The following is a 24,459-nucleotide window of genomic DNA, read 5'->3' as shown; positions in this document are numbered from 1 at the left end:
AGTGCAATTCACCTGGAATGTAACAAGCAGCCAACTAAGATTGCTGAACACAGGGCTTTTTTGCAGTGGTAGAATATGAAACTTATGATGCTGTGTATGGGAAGTAATGTGGATAATCAAATTTAATGAATAAAAGTAACTGTGCAGTACTGCTGAAAGAACATTGCTCACATTGTTTTGCACTTCTTTACTACATATTTTTTATGCTGTATTTAAAATTTAAATATCGGGCTAATGGAATGTTATACAGTAGAATCCGCTTATTGTGATCACAGATAATATTATCAATAGGCCATTGTTATCAAAATCAGTCAGTCCCAAAGCCCACCATTTAAAATGAATTTAAAATAATCCTTCTATTATAATCAAAGTTCCAATTATTGTTATCAAAATCCTTGAATGTTCAGCCTTTTATGTCTCAGAATTCTAAGAAATAAGGGTTAAGCAGGAGAAAATTTGACAAAGAACATTTGTCAAAATCTGACTTTTTTTGCTAATATTCCTTTAATCGTATTCTTTATTCCGTAAATCTTATTATATCTTCTAGGCAAATGCAAGTGGGTAATCTTAATCTTTTTTTAATCTTAATCTTATGTAAATCTTAAATCTTCTGAACAAATGCAGGGGGATATATATATACAGTCTAATTGTAATTTTTCCAAATTTATTTTCATGCACTCTTTCAGTAAGTGGATTTAACTTTAAGTGCTCATTAAAACAGCCCTTAGCATTATGGCAGAAGCAAGTAAAAAACAAAGATTTATCTTTTCAAGAAAAACAAAGAATTTTGGGGTGCTATGATAAGTTGCCCAAAATGAGTCAGTGTGTCGTGCCTGTACATTTAAAAATTTCACAACTACTTTTGTGTAAGCTCTTAAAAAACAGATCAAACATTGAAACTTCAGCTCTTACTAATGAGAAGATGGATCGGAAGAGAGCCCGATCTGGTAAGGATACTCAAATTGAATCGGCATTAAAAATTTGGTTTAGTAATGTTCATGAAGAGAATGCTTCGATTAATGGGCCTTTGATGTGTCAAAAAGCAGGAGAACTTGCAAAAACAATGGCAAAGAAAATTTCACAGCAACTGATGAATGGTTTAACAGGTGAAAAAAGACAGAGAATATTGTGTACAAATGTATTCATGGTGAAGAAAAAAGTGCTGATATTTTATCAGCTGATGCATGGCCAAAAATTATTGCTGAATATTCTCCTGATGATATTTACAATGCAGACAAAACAGGATTCTATTTTCATGCAATGCCTGAGCATACTTATGTTTAAAAATTAAAGTACTAAAGGATTTTAAAAAATATATATATATTTCTTTGTGTTAATAGAAAAGGTGAGAAATGAGAGCTCCTAGTGATTAAAGTAAAAATCCTCGATGTTTTAAAGGTCTCAAAAGTTTCTTGTTGACTACTGTTCTAGTGGCTCAAGTGCAACTGCAAAAAAGATTTCCCCTCTTGATGCATTGCATTTGGTAGCAATGTCTTGGAAACAAGTCTCAAAGAAGACTATTGAAAACTGCTTCCAAAAAAGGTGGATTTTTTAAGACAAACTCTGAAACTCCTTCTTCCAAAGAATTCGAATATCTTACAAATGAAATGTTTGATAAAACCCCAGAAGGTATGTCAAAAGAAGAATTTGAAAATTGGTTGGATATTGATAACAACGTTGAAGCAGTGCCTATAATGTTAATGTCAGAAATATGTGAAGCAGCTTCTGATGAGAACTTTAAACTAATAGAAGAAAGTGAACCTAATACAAGTATAGAAGAACAAATTTTAGAAGCTCCTCCAACCAATACCCAGATGCAAGAAGCTGTACGAATACTTTGTCACAGTGTGCAACATAGAGTGACAAACTTCGAAAGGTATTATGAGCAAGAGCAATTTATTCATGAACTACTATATTCAAAGACATGACAGACAACACTAGATAAGTTTTTAAAATAAATTTTATGTTGTTGCTTATTAAAATATTGTTTACAAGATAAATTAAATTAATATTCATAACAATAAACTGAAATAAATTATGCAATTTATTTTTTATATTCTTTGCTTAATGTTATCAGCCAGTTATTGTTATTGAAAAGGGATTGTCCCAAAGTGATCACAATAAGCAGCGTCTACTGTACAATAAAAACCAAAGAAATGCAACTCATTAATAGTGAAGCTATTAAAAGTAGAATACCACACCTTATTTCCAATGATGAAAGCACTGTTAAAAAAATCCACTGAACTCCTTTTATTCCTTATAGGACAAAGCTGTTTTAGCCCTATCTAAGTTTTGGAGACTGAGGGAGTAGTTCAATCTCCACCAGTGGCTAATCGGAGATAGCTGGTCTGAGACTATCACTAATTATAACCAGCACCTGGCAAAGAGAGAGAGAGAGAGAGAAAAAAGTGCCACCATCTCGTGGTCCCAAAACCTATTAAAGTATGTTATTTGACTGAATAGTATGGGTTCAGCAGTCGATTTTCTTCAGTTTATGGAAAGAAAAACCGGAGTTTTCCAGGAGGAAAAAAAACTTGCTAGCACGTGCTTGAGATCGAATAACTCATACGACGGTCAAAGAAAGTGTTACAAAAAGTTCTAGCCAACGACTAGATGTGTACTAAGAATGGCTTTCTCTGGGTGGCCTAGCACTACAGATGCAAACACCACTTCTACAGGGCTACACATGTCTCTCGATGAAAACACCTAGCTCTAAAATAACTGTGGACTTTAAACAAATTTAAATTCTAACCATAAAACAGATTCAAAATCTAGATGAAAAAATAATACAGGAAAACCTCGCTTAATGCAAATTTGATATGCACGATAATCAGCGCGATTGAGTGAAATGATAGCATTTCTCGCTTTAAGCGAGTGATTAATCAGTTAACGTGATTTTTTACATTATGCAAAATTTTTTATTGCCAGTCTGCAGCGAGCAGCGCCACTTGTCAATGTAGTGGGTAGTGGCAATATTGCAGGTGGTGGCCGGCAACACTCAGTAGTTGACTCAAAGCTATCATTGCAAGTGCATGCACAAACGCTGTTCTCTTGCTCCCTTTTCCCTTCATTTTGCTTTAGATACTGTTTATATATTATTTAAATATTATTTAGTTTAAATACCTTATAAGTATCTATATTTAGATACTTATAAGGTATTATATATATATATTCATATATATAATATCTTATAAGTATCTAAGATATCATATATATAATATCTTACATTATTATATATATTCAACCCCTGATATGGAACTCCTGGGTAACGAAGATGTGAGAAACTTGCTCGATTCCCATTCAGAACAGTTAAGTGAGAATGATCTCCTTCAACTAGAAGAACAGCACGCATATGAAGAAGAGGATAAGGAGTGCAAACAAGAAGAGAATGTTACGACTAAGAAACTAACTGTAATAGAACTTGAGCTAGTTTTCAATCACATCTGAGCATGCTAAGGAAATTTTGTTTGATGCTGATCTTGATATGGAACAAGGCTTCGAAGTCTGCCAAAATCTTGATAAAGCAGTTGCCAGCTATTGCAAATTGCATGACAAGATGAAAAAGTCAAGCACTATTCAAACATCTTTACTTAATTTTTTTGTAGAAAAGTAGCGCAATAAAATGTTTAGACATTAAATAAAATTTTAAGCGATTGATTTTTATCAACTCTGATGATTTTATCTTCTAATATAGCTTTTTTTTTTTTTTTTTTTCAAATTTACACTGACTGATGGATGAATTATAATTATTCCTATTGTTTATAGTATTCACTTAATGTGATTTCTTTTAGGTGTGCATTAATTGATTGATGGGTTAATTAATCACATTAAGCAAGGTTTTCCTGTACTTAATAAGAACTTCTAATAGGTAACATACCATTTTGCTGCTGTTGCTGCTGAGGAAACCAAAAAGGAAATGGTGGAGGAAATGGACCTGGAGCAAACCCTGCCCCTAAAAAATAAATAAATATGAAATTGATTATAAAAACAAATATCCACTCATTTTAACCATAAGATGTAGGATACACTGGTTCATAAGATGCATAATAGGTGAGAATTAAAAGGAGATATAGAAAGGAATAAATATAAATACATTGATTTTTAAACCATATGGAATGAGCCATTAATGGGCTGGTGATGTACAAAAAAAAAATTATATATATGTGTGTGTGTTAAAGATACCAAGCAATTTTATAAGCTAGGTTTTAATCCTTTTTCCCAAGTAACCAAACAGACAAGTAAGTCGAGTTTGCACCTGAACATAATTCAGGTCTGAGGCAACTCATAGTAAAGGTGGAGTAAGCTCAGATCACTTTCCTTAGTATTTCCCCTAATGCAAAGCACATCCCCTTGCGGAGATGTATGATGCTATGCATTAAAGGTAAGGGTCACTACCCAGACCGGTTTCGACCTTTATTGAAGTCTCGTTAGTGGGAGTCAGACCCAAAAAATACCAAGGTTGAAGTAATGCAGAGTTTATAAATTTTATCTAAACAAGTTGCCACAAGGTGCTTTGACCTTATTAAATAAAAATCTCAGGATGAGAGTTAGATGTCGAAAGTTTTTTACCTTGGGTATATACTATGTTAAACAAAGTATATACCCAAGGTAAAAAATTTACATATATATACACACACATACTCTCTCAGTCAAGCCAATCCTACCTTTCTGCAGTATGTTTGTTTCCACAGATAGAACCTCAGATACTTCAGACAAATACTGTCACCTTATAAGCATATTTTTCCTAGATGGAGGAAATGCAAACCCGACTCCTAAGTAGCAAATAATTTATCACCTGGTCAATTTTTTTTTTAAATATATTACCATTAACATCAAATTTCCATGGTCTGAAATGACTTGCCACAGGAGATCCAGACTCTCATGTAAAAGATCATCAAACCATGCCTTAAACCCTTCACTTTCAGCATTCATGCTTTCAAACAATGCATTCTGCTCCCCAACCACTTTCCATGCAAAGAATCCTCTCCTGACTCCCTTGCTCACACCCTCTTTATACAACTTCTAGGGATGGGTTCTTGTTCTACACTTGTCTCCCTTCTGCTCGAAGAAAAATCACCACATTAATCTGGTAACAACCCCACACCGACTTATATGTCTCAATCATATCCCCTATCCTTCTATTCCCAAGGTTCTGCAAGTTGCATTCCCTCAATCTGTGTTTATATCCCACTTTCCATAGACCTGAAAGTGACTCTCTTGGTGAACCTCTTGACCATCTCTAATATATTCTCATTCATATGAAAACTAGGCATTAAAATATATGCACAGTAGTCCATAGGCAACCTGATCAAGGTCTTATACAAAGATACCATAATCTCTTATACAAAGAAATCATAATGAGGACATTGACATGCTTCTGCATGTCAAGGTCCTCATCATTACCATAATCTAATGTGGTGTTCTTACAATTTGCAATGTGACCCATGAACTTCAAGTTTCTGTCCATCATTACACACACAGATCTCTCATCTCTTCCACCACCTTCAAATTTTTTCCATTGATTGTATGCTCCGCATTCTAACCTTGCCTACCAAATTTCAAGACAGTGCACTTTGCAACATTAGCTCTATTCGTTTGCCCACTTGCAGTCTATTGAGATCCTCTTGCAAGGCTACGTTAGCTCTACTATTTATAGTTCTTACCAACTTTGCATCACCACCAATATACAGGGTGGTTCAAAATTCCACGTACAAACTTTTAGAGGAGGTAGAGAACATCAAAATCAACCATATTCACATAGGAAAGCATGACTGGAAATGTCACTGGAAGGTACTAACAAGGACATAAAGATACAGAAATAACACAAGGCAGTAAGTACTGTAAAAAACTTTATTAGGCATAACTGAACAGTCCAATAGTAGTTGGATACATAACATGGTTTCACATCAGATGCTCAAAGTTACAACCATTAGTAGTGATGCATGCCTGACATTGACGACGTATTGATTGCCATACATTTTCGAAAATACCTGGAGTTTTCCCGGATATTAGCAACAAGCGTTTCATACACCATGGCTTTAAGGGTCTTCCACAAAAAGAAATCAATGCTTGATAAATCAGGTGAGCATTGCAGGGCACCATGTGACAGGCCCATCATGAAAACATTGATGCTAATCAACATAATTAGCGTTTTCATGCTAATTATGTATAGAGACTCTCTATGTTGTTCATAGTCTTTTAACCTTCAGTGTTTAGTGTTGTTTTTCTTTCTTTTATAATATCAAAAGCTGTTACAGGCCGAAACCAGTAGTGTTTTTATATTAAAACCTTTTTACTTAAATCTCGGTTCTAGTCATTCAATTCTTCATAAAAATATGTATGTTAATCGAGTTAATGATCATTCTTTCATATATATATATGATGCACACATGCAAGATAGCAAGACATGAAGGATAGCAGTGATGTGTGAATAGAAATATCAATATCCTGGTTAAGGCCCAAATTAGCTACTGCTATGTTTGCATAGCAGTAGTTTATGGTTTTCATTCCTCTTCCTTTGCAATCGATGAGTCTTCGGACTCCCTGGAGGTGTGATATAATAATAATAATAATATTCCTTTCTTTAAGCAGAGAGCTGCTATCTCCTCCATCTGAAGGTACAACAGTAGGCTACACACAGCTGTTAAATAGCATATAAGACTAAACCTGATTATAATATATCAAGAGGCCTCCCAACTAGCTATCAAATGATCTCACTGCCAACAACTGCCAGATTGTGTCTGCTTTACTCTGACTCTATCCAGAGTAAAGCAGACACATGATTACTATGGAAAATAGTAATATCTATCTCTCACATAAGGGAGTCCTCAGAGTCATGTACATGAGTCTTGGAGTCTCATAATACATTCCCCAACTCTAATATTTCCAACATTATTAATCATGAAAGACACTAAGACAAATAACTGATGCTATGGATCATAAAAAATATTCCAAAAAAATAACAAACATGAACAATGTAACAAAAAACCTAAAACACTTCGTTAGCATTTATGACTTTGATGGATACTCAACCATTTACACATATCAAAACCTCATATGTTATTTTAAACATTAACTGGTACCCTTGACATGCTATCCATCTCAACTATTCAAACTGCTTTTTTTTTAATGCAATTTCCATCCACAAAAGATTATTGTAAATCTACAGTGCATTTTTACTGCAGGTAAGTTAATGATTTTTTTCCCCACTTTAATTTTATATTTTTTATTCATTTTTTTATGAGGTCCAGAAACTTCTAGAGACCAACATGGAAGTTTTAAGCCATTCCAGGCCTCCAAATAAGTATAGGGGGGTGGTCTCACACTGGACAATGAAATTCATCTCCCACCAAAAGACAATCACAACATTCATTCCCATGGTAGAATTCCAACACATAAACCACCCAGCCAACCATGCCATCAGGATCTGCTCTGCCTCAAGATTTCCTTGCCTTACTTTGTTGCTTTCATTTCTGCCTTTACCATACATTATACCACTCTTCTAACACCACAAGTGTTAGAAGAGTGGTAAAGTGTGACTACATCTGAAGGTTGATCTATACTCTATCAAAAAAAAAAAAAAAATCTTCTATGGCAACTTCAATGTTCGAAAATCAAACTGCCATGAAGCAATAATGAAGTCTTTGCCAGAATTAATGATCTAACACAAAAAATTCCATTTATTAAACATAATCCTAATCATTCTTCCAAATTTTGGGATATTTTCTTAACAGCTCTAATCCAAATACACCATCAGTGTCAGGTCTCCTTTCGGTAACTCTGACCATAAACTTATTTCCTTTTCTATGGGGTGACCTGCTCAGCCAATCTTATCCCTGTGTCCAACTGGCACTTGAACAATACCAAATAGGATGACATCTCCATAATTTCTACATTCAGCGAGACTTGTTATTTAACCAGGAGGCAAGTTTCGCATTTGACTCTTTCATACTCTGATTTGAGTTTGTTGCTTCTTTTACAGATATTGTTGAAAGAAACGTAGGCTGTGAGTTTTTTGGCTTTTTCCATATTACTCATTACTATTTTCCATAGTAATCACTAGTTTCTGCTTTCCTAATCGTAACATATGGTGTGACTGAATTAATCTTTGCTGGAATGAGGGCCTTCAAAATCAATCCAAAACTCATGACTATTGTATAAGTCCTGGTTCTCTGAAAAATAAGTAATTCAAGATAAAAAGTTAGTAAATCACATAGCTGAAGTCAAAAAACTAAGTTTGCATCACAGCCTACATTTCTGTCAACAATATCTGCAAAAGAAGCAACAAACTCAAATCAGAGTATGAAAGAATCAAATGTAAAACTTGCCTCCTGGTTAAATAAGTCTTGCTGAAACACTAGTGGATGCAACTTCTGTCCTCTGTTTCCATTCCACCTTTCTTGTGTCATGTGTGTGGGGAAAGTGTGTCTATATTTTTACTTCTCTCTGTGTCTCTCTCTCCACATATTCTAAGTAGTTAAAACTCAAATTTAAAATAAAATGAAAACACTGAAATTAAACTGCTAATTAACTTTGTACAGAGATCATATCTCAGAATATCTCATATATAGCCTAACTTCTAAATTACTCTTTTTGAACTCATTTAACCCAGAGATTGAGTCTTCAAAAAATCTTTAATTTACAAAAAACACAAATACAGTTGACCCTTGAAGAACATGGGTTTGTCCACTTGTACATGTTTTTTTTTTTTTTAATAACTACATTTTAAAATTTTTTGAAGATTTGAGACAATTAGAAAAACTTGCAGACAAACAAAAAAATTAACAAAAGTTAGGTATGTCATGAATGCATAAAATATATGTAGATACTAGTCTAATTTTGTCATTTACTACCATAAAGTATACATGAATCTATTATAAAATGTTAAATTTTTATCAAAACTTACTCACACAGACACTCACAAACTGTATATGGCTATTCGCAGTCGAGAGAAATGTAAACAAGCATTAATATATAACTGCATAAAATTAATTGTTATTAATTAAATTAATAAATTAGCATAAAATAAAAATTGACAACGATTCATTCATTAGCATAGGCTAGGCTACTGCGAAGCAATTGTATTGATTGGACTACGCTACTATAACGCAATCATATTGCCGCTTCTTCGTTATTAATGCATGAATCATTAACCTAAATAAATATGAATAACTTCATTTTCATATTATCTTTTCATTTTTGATGTCTGGTGTTAAACATCAAATCTTGTAAACAGATGACGTAAACTTACTGTAACGATAAATACAGTACAGTATTTATTCCCTGCGTTGTTCAAGGGTCAACAAAATAACTTACCTATACAAGTGCTAATGTATTCTTCATATTTCATCAAGAAAAACACTGATTTCACTCCTAGTGTGAGGCTACTGCCTTACTTATAGGAGGCCTGAAGTAGCTTGAAAAAGTTCCATGTTTTGTCTCTACAGCAGAGTTTCCAGATTATGTAAAAAAAAATTATAAAATTAATATAAAAAAAAAAACAGAAAAAACTCCTGAGCTTACTCACAGTACAAATGGACTATAGACGGGGGGGAAACCTTTCATGAGTGGGAGCAACATTAAAAAAAAAAATCACCTATTTAAGCTATATTGTATCTAATAATTGGTAAGGAAGCAAGCCTTAAAAAAATAAAAAAACTCTTATCCCATTACCCTAAACCCCAAATCCCTCAAAAATACTGGTAAAAGTTATCAACAGTCAACTTCATTATCTAGGTGCTCATTTAATAAACAATGACCTATACAGATTCCACCATTCTCATTCCACAGCAAATCTCCTAGCAAACTTGACTCTTTAGACAAATCATGAAGAGTTCTGGAGAGAATCGCGAGAACTGCCTTTCTGAGATTTCCCGTATATTTGATCATGTGTTGGTTTGGCTCAGAGGCCTTCGATACAAAGCTACTAGCTTATGGTCTGCCTTCAGTCCTTTGCAATTAGGTCACCATGTTGGAAGTTTTTTCACTTGGTTAGACTATAAATTATATATTTAGTTTAATCCTTAATCCAAGTGTAAGCAAAAACAAAGTTTGCACCTGAAGTATCTTCAGGACTGGGGCAACTTGTGGCAAAGGTGGACTAACTTCACATCACTTGCCTTAGTATCCCATAATGCAAAGCACATCTCCTTGTGGACATCTATAATGCTATGCATTATTGAAAGGATCACTACCCAGACCGGTTTTGAACTTTGAGATGTGCTTTGCATTATGGGATACTAAGGCAAGTGACGCGAAATTAGTCCACCTTTGCCACGAGTTGCCCCAGTCCTGAAAATACTTCAGGTGCAAACTTTGTTTTTGCTCACACTTGGATAAAGGATTAAACTAAATACATATAATTTATAATTAGGTCACCAGTTTATTTTCTGGTCATTGACTCTATATTATTATTATTATGTGACACCTCCAAGAAGACTAATTGAGGGTGGGCACCTACTCTACAACTCTGTCTCCACAACTCAATTCACAAACTACAGCAAACCACAACTACTTATATCATCTACACCAATACAACCTACTGCCCACCACCACCAATAGTATTTTCACAGACAATCACAAACATCCATGCCCACAGCAAGATTTGAACCCGTAGCCTTTTGACTGGAGAGAGGATATGCTAACCACTTGGCCAACCAAGACCAGACCATAATATATCATAGTAAATGGTTTGCTGACTCTATATTATTATTATTATGTGACACCTCCAAGAAGACTAATTGAGGGTGGGCACCTACTCTACAACTCTGTCTCCACAACTCAATTCACAAACTACAGCAAACCACAACTACTTACATCATCTACATACTTTCTTTTTAATATCTTAACTACTTACTTTTTAATATCTACTTAAATGAAATAATAATAAAATGGAGTAAAAATTTACATCAAGGAATTAAACTTTCACCTACAGTTAACTTAAACACTCTCCTCTTTGCAGACGACCAAATAATAATTACAAATTCTGAAGATAACTTACAGAAAGCTATTTTAAGTCTAAATGAGATATCCAAAGATTATGGTATGATAATATCAACGGAAAAATAAAAAACTATGGCCTTTAAAGGACAAGATCCAGCAAGAACTAAAATAGTATTAGATAACAAGATCTTAGAACAGGTGAATTCATTTAACTACCTAGGATGTATGATCACTTATGAAAATGAAAAAGATATAAACATAAAAATTGCAAAATATTTAAAAATAATTTAAATATTTTGTTCAACTTTATTTAACTATAAGTTCAACTATATTTAAACCAAACCTAGTTCAAAAACAAACCAGGCTAAAAGTATACAATACATTAGCCCTACCAGTCTTAATGTATGGAAGCGAAATCTGGACAATAAAACAAAAAGATAAACAAAGATTAACAACAGCAGAAATGAAGTTTATGAGAAAAACTGCAAAGTATACCCTATTTGATCACAAAAGAAACGAAGATATTATGAAAGAATTAAACCAAGAACCAGTAATTGAAAAAATTAAAAAATATAAACATAGATGGATGGAACACGTTCAAAGAATGAAAACAGAAAGATTACCAAAACAAGCCTTAAAGTACAAGCCATTAGGAAAAAGAAAACCAGGACGTCCTCTTAAACGATGACTTCTAAGGCCGGAACAGGCCATACTAGGCCTAAATCCTTGATACGTATGATGATGATGGTTTGCTCTCTTAAAATTTGTCTATCTATCAAACTTAGCACAACAGAAATCCCAAATCTGATTTCTATTTAGGATAGTGCACCATAAATCTCATGAGATTTGAGAATGTCATGAAAGTTATTGCGACTGTCGTCAACATTATTAGGGCAAGAGGATTGAATCATCGTCAATTCCAAGAGTTTCTGACCCAAGAGTGCGAAGCGAATCACGCTGATGTGGTTTATTATAGTGATGTGCGTTAGCTGAGCAGAGGGAAGATTCTTAAAAGAGTCTTTGACTTAAGGAGCAAAATACAGCAGTTCATGCAAACCAAGTGAAATCCGACTGCGGAATTTAACGATCCAAAGTGGATGTCAGACTTTGCCTTTGTGACCGACATCTTGTTGAATATGAATGACCTAAATACGTGGCTAAAATCCAAAGATCAACTGGTGCACACTATGTCTGATCACATTAAAGCTTTTGTGGCCAAGCTCAAACTTTATGAGGCACAACTCGCAAAAAAAGACTTAACTCATTTTAAGCTTCTCGCTGAGTCCAACTGTTTGTGTCTTGATGAATATGCTACAAAGTTAGCTGTGTTGTAAAGTGAGCTCGAACAGAGATTTAGTGATTTTCGTAACCAACAGTCTTCTTTAGATTTATTTTCAATGCCATTCAGTGTCAATGCTACCGAAATGCTGGGCTCAGTACAAATGGAGCTGCTTGAACTCCAAAACAACATTCTTCTTTGAGAGAAAAATTATTCAATGTGCCCTTGCTTACATTTTACAAAGACTACGTTTCTGAGGACGCGTTTCCTAATCTTCACCGGCATGCTTTGAAGATGTGTGCTTTGTTAGGAAACACTTACTTATGTGAGCAGTTCTTCTCCAGAATGAAGCATGTGAAGTCGAAGACAAGAACTCGGATTACGGACCAACATCTCAAGAATACTTTGCACATAGCGGCTTCCAACATTGATGCCAACATCGACAAGCTGGTCAAGGAAAAACATTGCCAAGTTCATCATCATCAAATTCCTGCCATGTACCCTCAAGGGGTGTACAGGATATGATAGTACTACATGAAAAATTTACAACATTACTAACTTACTATCTACAATTTACCTCCAAATCAGTCTGTTACTTGTCAAGACTCCAACATTATCAGATCTTATATTTCTATCGTCTAAGGCAGCGCTTTCCAAACTGTGGGCCGCAGCCCCCTTGGGGTCCGTAGGTTTTGTTGAGGGGGAACCATGAAATAATTAAAACAAATTTAAAATGTTTGAAGACTAAGTAGATTTTTTTATCTTAAAAGAAATGTATTTAATTTTTATTATTTATTATTTCTTTTTTGTTATTTTTTATATTTTAATGGAAAAAAATCACACAAAAATCACAGAAATCTAAGAATTGCAGTTTCAAATATTTCACCTGATATTGACTTTTTGTGTAGCAGTATTGAAACACATCCATCACATTAAATTGTTATTAAACTTCTTTTGTGTTTTTAATTCTTTCTTTATTACTAATCGTTTTACGTTTCATGTGCTTGTACTGCAAATGTACAATAACAATATATCTATCTATATAAAAATATGAGATAATGTGCCATGTCATGTGTGTATGTAAGATGCTAAAAATGTAATATTTGCATTTCATTTTTGCAATATTCGCTGCGTATGTTTTGCAATGAATATAAATACAATAAAGATTATAATAATATATGTCTATATATTACGATTTTTTTTCGAAGGGGGCCGTGAAATATTTTAATTTTTCCAAAGGGGGACCCGACATCCAGAAGTTTGGGAAGCACTGGTCTAAGGCACTTTGTACAGTATCAATCCACCTATATCTTGGTCTTCCACTTGGTCATTTTCCTGCCAACCTAGCAGAGAACACTTGTTTTCTCAAGTCAAGTTTTCTCATTGTCAAGTTGCCCATTGACATTGTGAAAAATGAATGTTTTCTTCATTAAATTATATTTTTTCAAGTATTAACTGTATTTACTTATCACGAACCCGACTCCTACCTATGCTCTTAAAGCTAAATTTGTTTATTTCTATAGGATTTTATGTAAAGCATCAAATGCACAGCGTTTCTTGTGAATCTAGAAAGCATCTTACAATTCTAAATACCAGAGTATAGCTTAGTGGCCTGCGGGCTTCACTGAAATTTTTAATGTAGCCTGCACTGTCTGAAAGGTTGAAGATCCTCCTGCTCTAGACCATTTCCAATATCATTATTGTATATCTACTCTATAATATGAAATGATGAGCTTTTTTTGTAACATTTTTGTGTCACATTTTTTGTCATGTTATTTGAAACGTTTTGAAACTCGGGCTACCCTGAGTGTCGAGTCTTCAAAATTTGAGTCATCAGAATTCAAGGAGACCCGGCCTACCAGTTTGGGGAACCATGGGGGGGGAGTCTTCAAAATTCAAGAACTGGCCTACCAGTCCGCAACTCGGGGGTTTGGGCACTGCAGGTTGCCGGTGGGGGGGACCTCCTTTTGAGTCTTCAAAATTCGAGTCCTCGGAATTCAAGGAGAACCGGCCTACCAGTCCAGAACTCTGTGTGGGAGGGTGCCCCCCCCCCAGTATATATATATATATATATATATATATATATACACACACGAGGGTGGTCTGAAACGTTCCTGCCCTCGACCATCGATGGCAACACTATCAGCGCAATTTTTTTTTTCTAAGTAGGTAAATCTGTCATAAGCATCCATGTGAAATTGCAAGTCATTCTATCAAGTAGTTTTGTTTATACAGCTGTCTGAAGCAAAAGTTTTGTCTGGTATCCCTTGAAATGGATAAAATTGAGTATTGTGTGGTTATAAAATTCTTTGTAAAAGAAAGTTTAATGCCAAAAGAAATTCATTCAAAGTTCATAAAAGGCACTCTTCTCTTTCATTTTTGACAACTAAGAAATGGGCTGTCGAGTTTAAACATAGCTGTACCAGCCTTGAAGATGATCCACGTGAAGATGTCCAAAAAGTGTAACACCACCAGAAATCATTGATCATGTGCACGATATGTATTGGATGACAGGCGAGTCAAAGTGCATGAAATTGCTGAAACTATAGGCATTTCAAAAGAATGCGTAGGATATATTTTGCATGAAGAATTGCAAATGAAAAGACTTTGCACAAGATGGGTGCCACGCTTGCTCACAGCAGATCAAAAATGCACTCACATGAAAATCTCTGAACAGCGCCTGGAGCCTTTTAACAAGAATAAAACTGATTTTGTGCATTGATTTATTACTATGGATGAGACTTGGATTCACCATTACACACCAGAATCCAAACAGCAGTCAAAACAGTGGACAGAAGTCAATTCTTCAGCACCAAAGAAGAAAAATTCTGTTCATCAGCAGGAAAGGTCATGGCATCAGTGTTTTGGGATGCTAAAGGCATTTTGTTTATTAATTATCTTGAAAAGGGTAAAACAATAACTGCGGAATATTATTCCAATCTTTTAACTCGACTAGACGAAAAATTTCATCTGGATAATGCACCTGCCCACAAAGGTGTTTTTGAGGAAAATGAAGGGAACTGCTCTATGAATTGGTGGGACGTGCACCCCATTCCCCAGATGTGGCTCCCTCTGACTTTTATCTCTTCCCAAAACTAAAACTCTTCCTCACTGGTCAGTGTTTTTCCTCAAATCAAGAGATAATTGCAGCTGTAGAGGGGTATTTTGCAGATCTTACTGAGAACCACTGCAGGAATGGGATAATGGCACTGGAGCATGGATGGAATAAATGTTTTAGTCTTAAGGGAAATTATGTTGAAAAATAAAGTTCATTTTGAAATTATAAATTCGTTTTTTCATTGTTAGGCCAAGAACTTTTTAGACCACCCTCGTATGTTTATATCTACCCAATATATATAAAATGATAAGCCTTTTTATGTCACGTTTTTTGAAACATTTTGAAACTCAGGGGCTACCCTGAGTGTCGAGTCTTCAAAATTTGAGTCATCAGAATTCAAGAACCAGCCTACCAGTCCGGAACTCAGGGGGTTGGGCACCATAGGGGGAGGGACCCTTTCAAGTCTTCGAAATTCAAGGAGAACCGGCCTAACAGTCCGGAACATGTGGGGGGGGAGGGGGGAACCACTACTATATATATACTTTATATTCTATCTTTCAACAAACATGTTCTCCAAACACCCAACACTGAAACCATTCAAATGCAATCCATACTGCCATACTGCATGCACAAATTCTTTTACCAACAAAATCATCCCATACATCAACATACTGCACACTGTTTCTTCTTCTATAGGGTGTCCCAAAATTCACGCAAGATTTAAATTTAGCGCCATTTGTGCGGTAAAGTGTTGCCAACGAGAAAAAAAAAAAAGACAGCGTGACAGCTGACAGTTCAGGATTATTAAAAATGGAGCGCTACACGAAAGAACAACGCATTTTCATTGTTGAGCAATATTTTAAAAATAATGAAGGTTTGGCAGCTACAGTTCGCAATTTTCGTACAAAATATGGTCGGAATAGTGATTTAACTTCATCAACTGTGAAAAGATTAATTAAAAAATTCAAGGAAACTGGATCAATTAGTGATCTTATACACTCTGGCCGTCCTTCAACAAGTCATTCAACAGAAAACATCGAAGCAGTTCGTGAGAGTGTTGCTAAGAGTCCAGGAACATCAATTCAGCTCCGTGGTCTTGAATTGGTCATTTCGAGAAGCTCTCTACAGCGTATTCTCACGAAAGATTTGCATCTTTATGCTTACAAAGTTCAATTGACTCAAGAACTGAAGCCTACTGACCACACACAGCGAAGACAGTTCATTGACTGGATTATGGAACAACAACAAGTGAATGCTTATTTTTCGAACAAAATCATCTTCAGCGATGAGGTTCATTTTCATCTTGATGGCTTCGTTAATCGACAAAATTGTCGCATTTGGGGGTTCAGAAAATCCACGAGTGATTGTTGAGAAACAAATGCAATCACAACATGTCACTGTTTGGTGAGGATTTTGGGCTGGAGGCATCATCGGTCCATTCTTCTTCGAAAATGTAGCTGGTAAGGCAATAACAGTTAATGGTGCTCGCTATCGCGACACGATAATCCAGTTTTTGTGCCTAAATTGCAAGATATGGATGTGGACGACATGTGGTTTCAACAAGAAACCACATGTCGTCCACATGCCATATGCCATACGGTGCCACATGCCATACAGCCTGAGAAACAATTCAATTACTGCATGAGTCATTTCCTGGTCGTGTAATTTCCCATTTTGGTGATCAGAATTGGCCACCAAGATCATGTGACTTAACGCCGTTGGACTTTTTTTCTTTGGGGTTTTTTGAAGACTAAGGTTTATGCCAACAAGCCCACGACCACCCACGCCTTGAAGGAGGAAATTGAGCGCTGTATCAACAAAATTCAGCCACATTTATGCAAAACGGTCATGGAAAATTTCGACAAAAGAGTGCGTATGTACCAGCAAAGCCGTGGAGGCCATTTACCCGATATGCTATTCCATGCATAACCCTATACTGTATACTTTATGAATCAATAAGAAATTACAATTTTTAATTAAAAACCTGTGTTTTCTATCAAAATTACTTCTTGCGTAATTTTGGGACACCCTGTATTACTTCAACTCACTCAATCATTTATAATCCCAGCTCTGCCTTAGCTCACTTCCTCATACTATGCAAACACACAATCTTGACTCTTTTGTGTTGCTTTTCATGTTATTCAAGAGCTGTTTCAGTATTTTCTCTAACAGCATATTTATCTGCTTTAAAATCATCATCCTGACAACACTATCATTTCATCCACCTATTCTACTTCATAATTCTTCATGTTTTGATTTCTTTCTTACTTTTCTGATATTTGCCCATCATTCCCCCCCCCCCCTACCCAACTCCCATGTGGTAGTGCAAAGCACCTGTCAAAGTTCAACATCTCCGATGTTGTGCCATGCATTTTTATTATTATTATTTTTTTATTACTTTCCCATCACCTTTCTCAGATTCGCTGATATTTTACACTTATTATTACCAACTAATACTCTAAAAATCTTCATTCATACTCACATTTCTCCTAGCAACTGTCATCATCTACCTGCCATCTCATTTGCTTTTTCATTTTAAATTCCACTCACACCCAACACTACACAATCCTCAATCTGCCTAACCATCACATATTTCTGACATATTCTAACACCACAAACTCACTGTAGACAATTCCACATATGCTACATCAAATGAAGTTTTTCTTGTTGAATACAAACAAAAGACTCAATACCTGTACTGTTATACTATACACCATCAATATGAAGTATATACTCTTTTCACACTCCGACTAATTAATTTAAAATACACTTACTGAAAACTAAATGTTTAAGACTTATCATTCTCATTATCAACACAGAATTACATCATAAAATATCGTTATGCCAGAGCATGATGTTAGAAGTTATTAGTCAGCAGCCTGAACCTTATCTGTGACTTATTATTAGGGCACCCCTCCCCAAGTGCCCTTCATAATGACTGAAAAAAATATTCCAGCTGTTTTTCTGGCACCTCCAGTGAGATTATATGCAAAAAAAGAGGTTATACTGTTCAAATTTTAACTTCTTTTTTCAGAATTCAAGTAAACACTTTTATGAGTATACTGATAGTGGAATGTTACATGAACATATGCTCTTTATATAAAGAAACATAAAGGTTGCAAAACTTGTAGAACATCAGTACAATGTGTAGTGAGCAAGGAATTAATAAGAAACTTATTTTTAATTTAATTTAATTTTTTTTTTTTTTTGAACAGCTTCAGGCTGTGGTCCTTAGATAATGCTAAATAAGGAAAGATGTTCCAAAGGGAAAAGATAAATGGAATGAAAGATGAAGCATTGATTTGGTGGATTGTAAGTTGGATTGACAATGAATGCTAACAAAACACAACATGCATTTTTATAAGCACAAAGGAAAGTGGAAGAATGGTAGAAGTAACCATGGAAATACCTGCACAAAAAGGCAAAGCAGAAACAGAATTTCTGCATTGTGAGATAGGTCAATTAACCAGAATGTCTTCCTATTTATTGATTTCTTATAAAATCAGAATTTTTTGCATTACCATCACACTGTTTCCAAACCCATATACATCAAGAAAAAGAAGATATTATCTTTTTCCATTTCTACTATTAACTTGAGATTTCAGGCTGTTAAAATAATAAAGCAAGGCCTGAATCAAAGGATTCAGGCTTTGCTCAAAAATTTTGTCCATATACTTATACTGCATTACAAAAAAAACTGTCTGGTTAGAAGTAATTATATTCCTTCTAAACCAAGGTATGTACTGAAAGCAGCAGTATTGGTGGATTTTAAGCTGGACTGTGAATGAATGCAAACAAAAAGCAACATGCATTTTTATAGGCACAGAGGAAACTGGGAGAATAACTGCTGCTAACAGTTATTTAGTAGAAATAAATTCTCCCTCCACTCCCCTTCCAATTTCCTCATGAAAAATGAAAACACAAATAGCTTGCAATCAACATAGATTCCAAATCTGAATTAAGTGAACTATCTTTCCTTAATCTCTCTCTCTCTCTGGGGAAGGGGGGGGGGGTTGCAAACTTTAAACAATATCAATGTAGGATCCTTTTATAAGGACTTTTTGAATGATGATGAATTAGCAGATCTTACATACATAGGTAGCAGAATTTTCCTTCCAGAAACTTGAGTTTTCCTCACATATTACAGAATAAACTGGCTAAAGAACACAAGTAGTAAACTATAGAAAGCCTTTGGATTTATATGAAGTTACATGGTCATGACAGGTCACTGAATCTAATATGTTAAGGGAAAAGTGACGGTCAGAGAATAATTACAAAACTCATAAAACTGATAGTCAACTTGCACTGTAAGGACCAAAGAAATACAGTGAATGATTTGCTCTAACTAATTTCATTTAGCATGATACTACTGATGCTATGGAAAGTTGGCTGAGACTTGCATGAGGCAGTTTCACTATAACCAGTCAACTATAATTTCTTCAAACACTGTTTGTACTTTGATGAACTTATTACCACCCACCTACAAAGTGCTGGTAGGCAGTTGTATCACTTCTTTTCACATACTGTTGCATTAAATTATTTGACAAAACTTTGTATTTTCATTTGGTTTTCTTCGTTGTTAATAACAAATCTGTAAAAATCTAGGTGTATACAAAATGTAGCTCTCATGTATATTAAAATGATATAAAAGGTAATCAGAACAGACAGGGCACATAGCATTAAATTGCCATAACATGCATTGAAATATTGCCATTTGTCCAAATTTTAAACATGCAGATATGGTGATTTAGATCATGTGCAAATCTAAATGAAATTAATTTAAACAGCTTGCAAATAGCCTTCAGAAACTTGTGATTAATAAGTTAATCTAATAACATATAATTAACATTATTTATGCAAATAATCTGCAGAAAATATAACTTCTAAGGGGAGGAGAAAATGGTAATGCAAATACATTCTTACAGTTTGGCAAGTTAAGTGGTGGCTGCTGAGGCTGTTGCTGAGGTACCTGTTGTCCAAGAGGATGTGCAGCAGCATTTCCAGCTTGATCATTTGTAACACCAGGAGCAGCACCTGCAGCAGCAGCAGCACCACCACTCGTTAGTGGTGTGGCAACACGAAGTACATCCATTCTACAAGTAGGACATGTTTGCTGTCGTTGGAACCAGGAACGTAAGCATGAAGCATGAAAAATATGATTACAAGGCAGTTTCTTGCTGCTTCCACCTCCAGTCATTTCTTCACGGCAAATGATACAAACATTATCTACAGTGGCCAGTTCTTCCGGAGTGGCATCAGGATACCTAAATTATATTTTAATGTGTATATAAACATGATCAGAATATTTATTGCAAAAAATTACAGTATAAACCATTACTTTTATATTCTGAATTTCCATTTATTTATATACAGGTACATCACCAATTTTCCAGCACCTCTGATTCCAATTTTCCTTATCTGATTGGCCATTTTGTCAGATCAAAACATCGCAATAATTCATCAGTACATCTCTGACCCAGAAATTAAAGCTCTTACATGTCTGGAATACACTACAGAGACTTGGAAAATAAGTTATTTAATGAAATGCATTAATGACACCACCATCACTGTGAATTGGCCCTTACTTAGAAGCCCTAGCCTGTGTTAAATATAAGTTATACATGTTTTGTCCAGACTGAAAGAGATGCCAAACCTTCCATTGCTGGAAAATCTGTGGTGTTTACACGAAATGTGTGGTGTTGTGTATGCACGCACGCAAACGCACACCACAGATTTTCCAGCAATGGAAGATTTGGCACATACTGTTTCCAATATGTGTCAATTTCAGCTTTTAAAGATTTTCTGATGGATGAAAGAGGAACAACTAATGAAACAGTGTTTTCAAAACAAAAAAAATAAGATACACAGAAACCTATATTCAAGTAACAAAGATCAAATATTATCATCATTCATAAAAAAAAAAAAAAAAAAAAAAAAAAAAAAAATGAAACAAAAAGAAAAATTCTATAGGATTTCAATACTAGCCTTGTTAGCTGAATGGACAGTATATCTGTTTTCAGCTGAATACCAAAACATTAAGCTGTGGCATAGATACTTGGGAATGTAACATGTTCGTGCCAAGTTGGAACAAAGCTTGGACTGTCCATAACACTGTGGTGAGAAAAGACATTTTCTCATCTTCCTGTTTGCATATCAGCAGGCATGCCACAAATTTTGATAGTTTCTTTACATTATACCAAAGCTGTGTGGAGTGAGAGAAGAATGTGTTTGTGTCAAAGCATATCAGAAACCAATAATGGAGGAAAATCCTATATTTGGTTGGTATACTTAAAGTACTGAAATGCATAAATATATGAACAGTAATGAACCATGCATAAATGAAAAATAGAAATAGGGAAATAACAGGTGTGAACAGAAATGCTTTCATTAGAGGCAAATGAATACGCATATAATACCACAACAATTTATAGTTATTGTATTATGTGCGTGTCCAATAAGTTGCTGGGGTAGATCAAATTACACATGATCCTATAATCTCTAGACAAGCATGCTCACATTTATGATGGGCGTAATTAAAAAAAAACTTATGAAAAGATTTGTCTACAAAGTATAAATAACCAATAAATAATAACAGATAAAAAATTAACTAATGTTCCTAGAAAAAATACTGGCATTGTAACTGTGAATACAAAAGAAATCGCCCATAAAAAATAACAAAAAATCTAAAAATATAGAAAAAAAAATTGGAACAAATAATAAAAATACATCCCAACTCACCCAAAATAACACCAAAACTTTTTCCAATAAAGAACACTTCCATATCCATTTCAAAAACACTGTTGTGTCCTGAATAATCTAAATATAAGTGGGACATAACATTTTTTTATTCAGGAACAACTCTTTGAAAATAGGCAGAGAATGTGGTGTGTTGGCTATAAACTGGAAATGTATATATATGTATATAACACTCAGATAGGAGTAAGAAATTATATAACAAATGAAAGAAAATTTTAAGACCTAACCTGTTATGTATAAGGGTCTGATAGAGAAATTATTTAATGTATTGAATTAATTTAAGAACCCCATGTTATGTGTCATGAGATAGCAAAATCTGTAAGCCAGAGTCCAACGGTCACCTTTTGATTGTCCAGCGGTATGTGTGCCGGGGGGGGGGAGAAATTATGAGAAAGAGAAACTAGAGCGCTTTCTAAGAAAACATGCCAAGAGCACGTGCGATGCAGTGGAAGGAGCTGGATGCCGTGACAAAAACCCACGATGCGTTGGCGGACATCGCGATATATGAGAAACGCCGGGAACAGCATGAAAACAGAAAGGTCAAGCAACCCCCACTTGAGGCTTTTTTTGGTTCCTGTTTCCTGACCTCTCGAATATTGGTCCAGCCTGCACCTACGGAGGAGTTCCAGGCTAGCCGTGGAAGGTATGAGTCATCTGCTGCAGTGTAAGGAATAGGGCTAGCTATTTCCTTGGACTAGGATAGCTATGCTATATCGTGCGACGGAAAAACCAAGTAGATGCCATCCGTTCTGGCTAAGGTCCTGAGCCATATCGCCCTTCCCACTGAGAATCTGGCCATACAGTTGTCGAAGGTGATCAGACGAGCAGCAAACTGAGAAGAAGCCTTGATGCCCAGACAAGGCAGAAGAAAGGAACAAGTATCATTTCAAAGACGGTAATGTAGGCTCTTGTATTATATATTCACGGTTAAGGAATTGTGTGTTTTCCAAAGAACATTTTGTGTAGTGGACTCATTATATGGAACTATAGGAACTGCCTCCAACTAGGCATAGACCCATCTTTGTTTGAGAACTGTCTGACTAGAAGGGCTCTATTTAATTTGTATGAATTAACTGTGTTGTGTTAAGTGATATAACTGGTGACCACGTGAGTGTAGAATGTGTGATAACTTGTGATGAGATAATGCTAGGTTACATATAGAGATGGTCCAAACAAATTTGTTCATGTATTTCGTTAGGAGTAATGAACCAGAGATCTTACTAAAATTTGATTGCGATTACCTAGAAATAAGACTTTCATGTATCATTTCTTTAATTAATAAATATGTTTCTTAGTACCTGCCTGATCTGGTTTAGTATATGAATTCACACAGCCACTCATAAAATTATTATCGAACTTAGCGGGAAGAACCCACATGTATAATTTAACAAAGCGGACCACGACTGCATGCAAGAATATAGTGAACAGAGGTTAGAAATTTACTGTAGTTTAGTTACTGTGTATCACTCTGAGAGAGCCATCCTGGATAAGAGTCTCATCTATCCTCGGTATTGGCTAGCGCAGTTAAAAAATAAATTTGTCGATGCTTATCGGGTGGACTGTCTCAGAAGATATGTTTAATGGCCACATCTCAATAAAGGACAAAGCCCTAATCATTAAGTATCCTACACGTGATTAAACTTAAGAGCGGACAAAGATTTTGTTTGTTTAAAAAGGGGAAAGGTTTAAGAGAACAACGAGTTAAGTGTAGACTAACCTTAAAGGCTAAAAGGGACGAAATATAGAAAAAGAGTATATAACAAAAATGGCGCAGTCAGTCGACAGGATGTGATTCGATCCCGAAAACAAAAATTAGTAAATAGATCAATCACAGTGAGTTGGTCTTTGAATTCATATCAGCCAGGCAAAAGACTACTGAGAAAAAAAAGTATATTAGAATATTTCAGTAACATCTTATTGTGAGCCAAAATACCAACATGTCTCTGCCTACAAGTTCCAACATAGATAACGATGAATTTTTTAGATCTATAAATCCACAGCAGGTATTCACACGGTTCTCTGGGGAAGACACCGATGATGTGGTTGCCTTCTTCGAATATATCGAAGAACTAAGAAAGGCAGGGTGCTGGAGTGATTTCCAGCTACTTGTATTGCTATGCAGCAAACTGGGGGGGAAAGGCCAAAGCGTTTATAGATCACTCTCCATTGATAAGGGAAGCCTTGGATTATCAACAATTCAAAAAAATATTGGTCTCAGAATTTGCTAAGAAAAAAAGAAGTTCCCAGGTATTGAAGGAGCTGTATAATTGCATACAAGAGGAGGGAGAGAGTGTGTCTAATTTTCGGAACAGAATTATGTCTGTATCACAATCCATGAGGTTCTCGTTCCCAGAGGAAGAGGCCCACATGAAGTGGTTAACCTTCCAACAGTTCAGAATTGGATTATGTGATCGATTAAGAGCAG

The 24,459-nt window shown here is 35.2% G+C and overlaps 1 protein-coding gene across 1 annotated transcript in view; it reads right to left on the bottom strand.

Annotated features, from left to right (window-relative positions):
- Window positions 1-24,459, bottom strand: part of sip3 (septin interacting protein 3) — a 306,647-nt gene that overhangs the window by 95,271 nt on the left and 186,917 nt on the right. The window contains exons 9-10 of the mRNA XM_090399016.1: window positions 20,202-20,542; window positions 3,878-3,952 (exon numbers count right to left, since the gene is read on the bottom strand). Of these exons, the coding sequence (XP_090255142.1) occupies window positions 3,878-3,952; window positions 20,202-20,542 (416 nt within the window). The remainder of the gene's footprint in view (window positions 1-3,877; window positions 3,953-20,201; window positions 20,543-24,459) is intronic.

The sequence above is a fragment of the Typopeltis vanoorti genome, chromosome 1 (assembly GCF_054136105.1).
Source record: "Typopeltis vanoorti isolate ZY-2024b chromosome 1, IOZ_Tvanoo_1.0, whole genome shotgun sequence".
NCBI classification, from domain to species: domain Eukaryota; kingdom Metazoa; phylum Arthropoda; class Arachnida; order Uropygi; family Thelyphonidae; genus Typopeltis; species Typopeltis vanoorti.
Note: the sequence above shows the minus strand (reverse complement) of the source record. Positions and strands in the feature narration are given on the sequence as shown.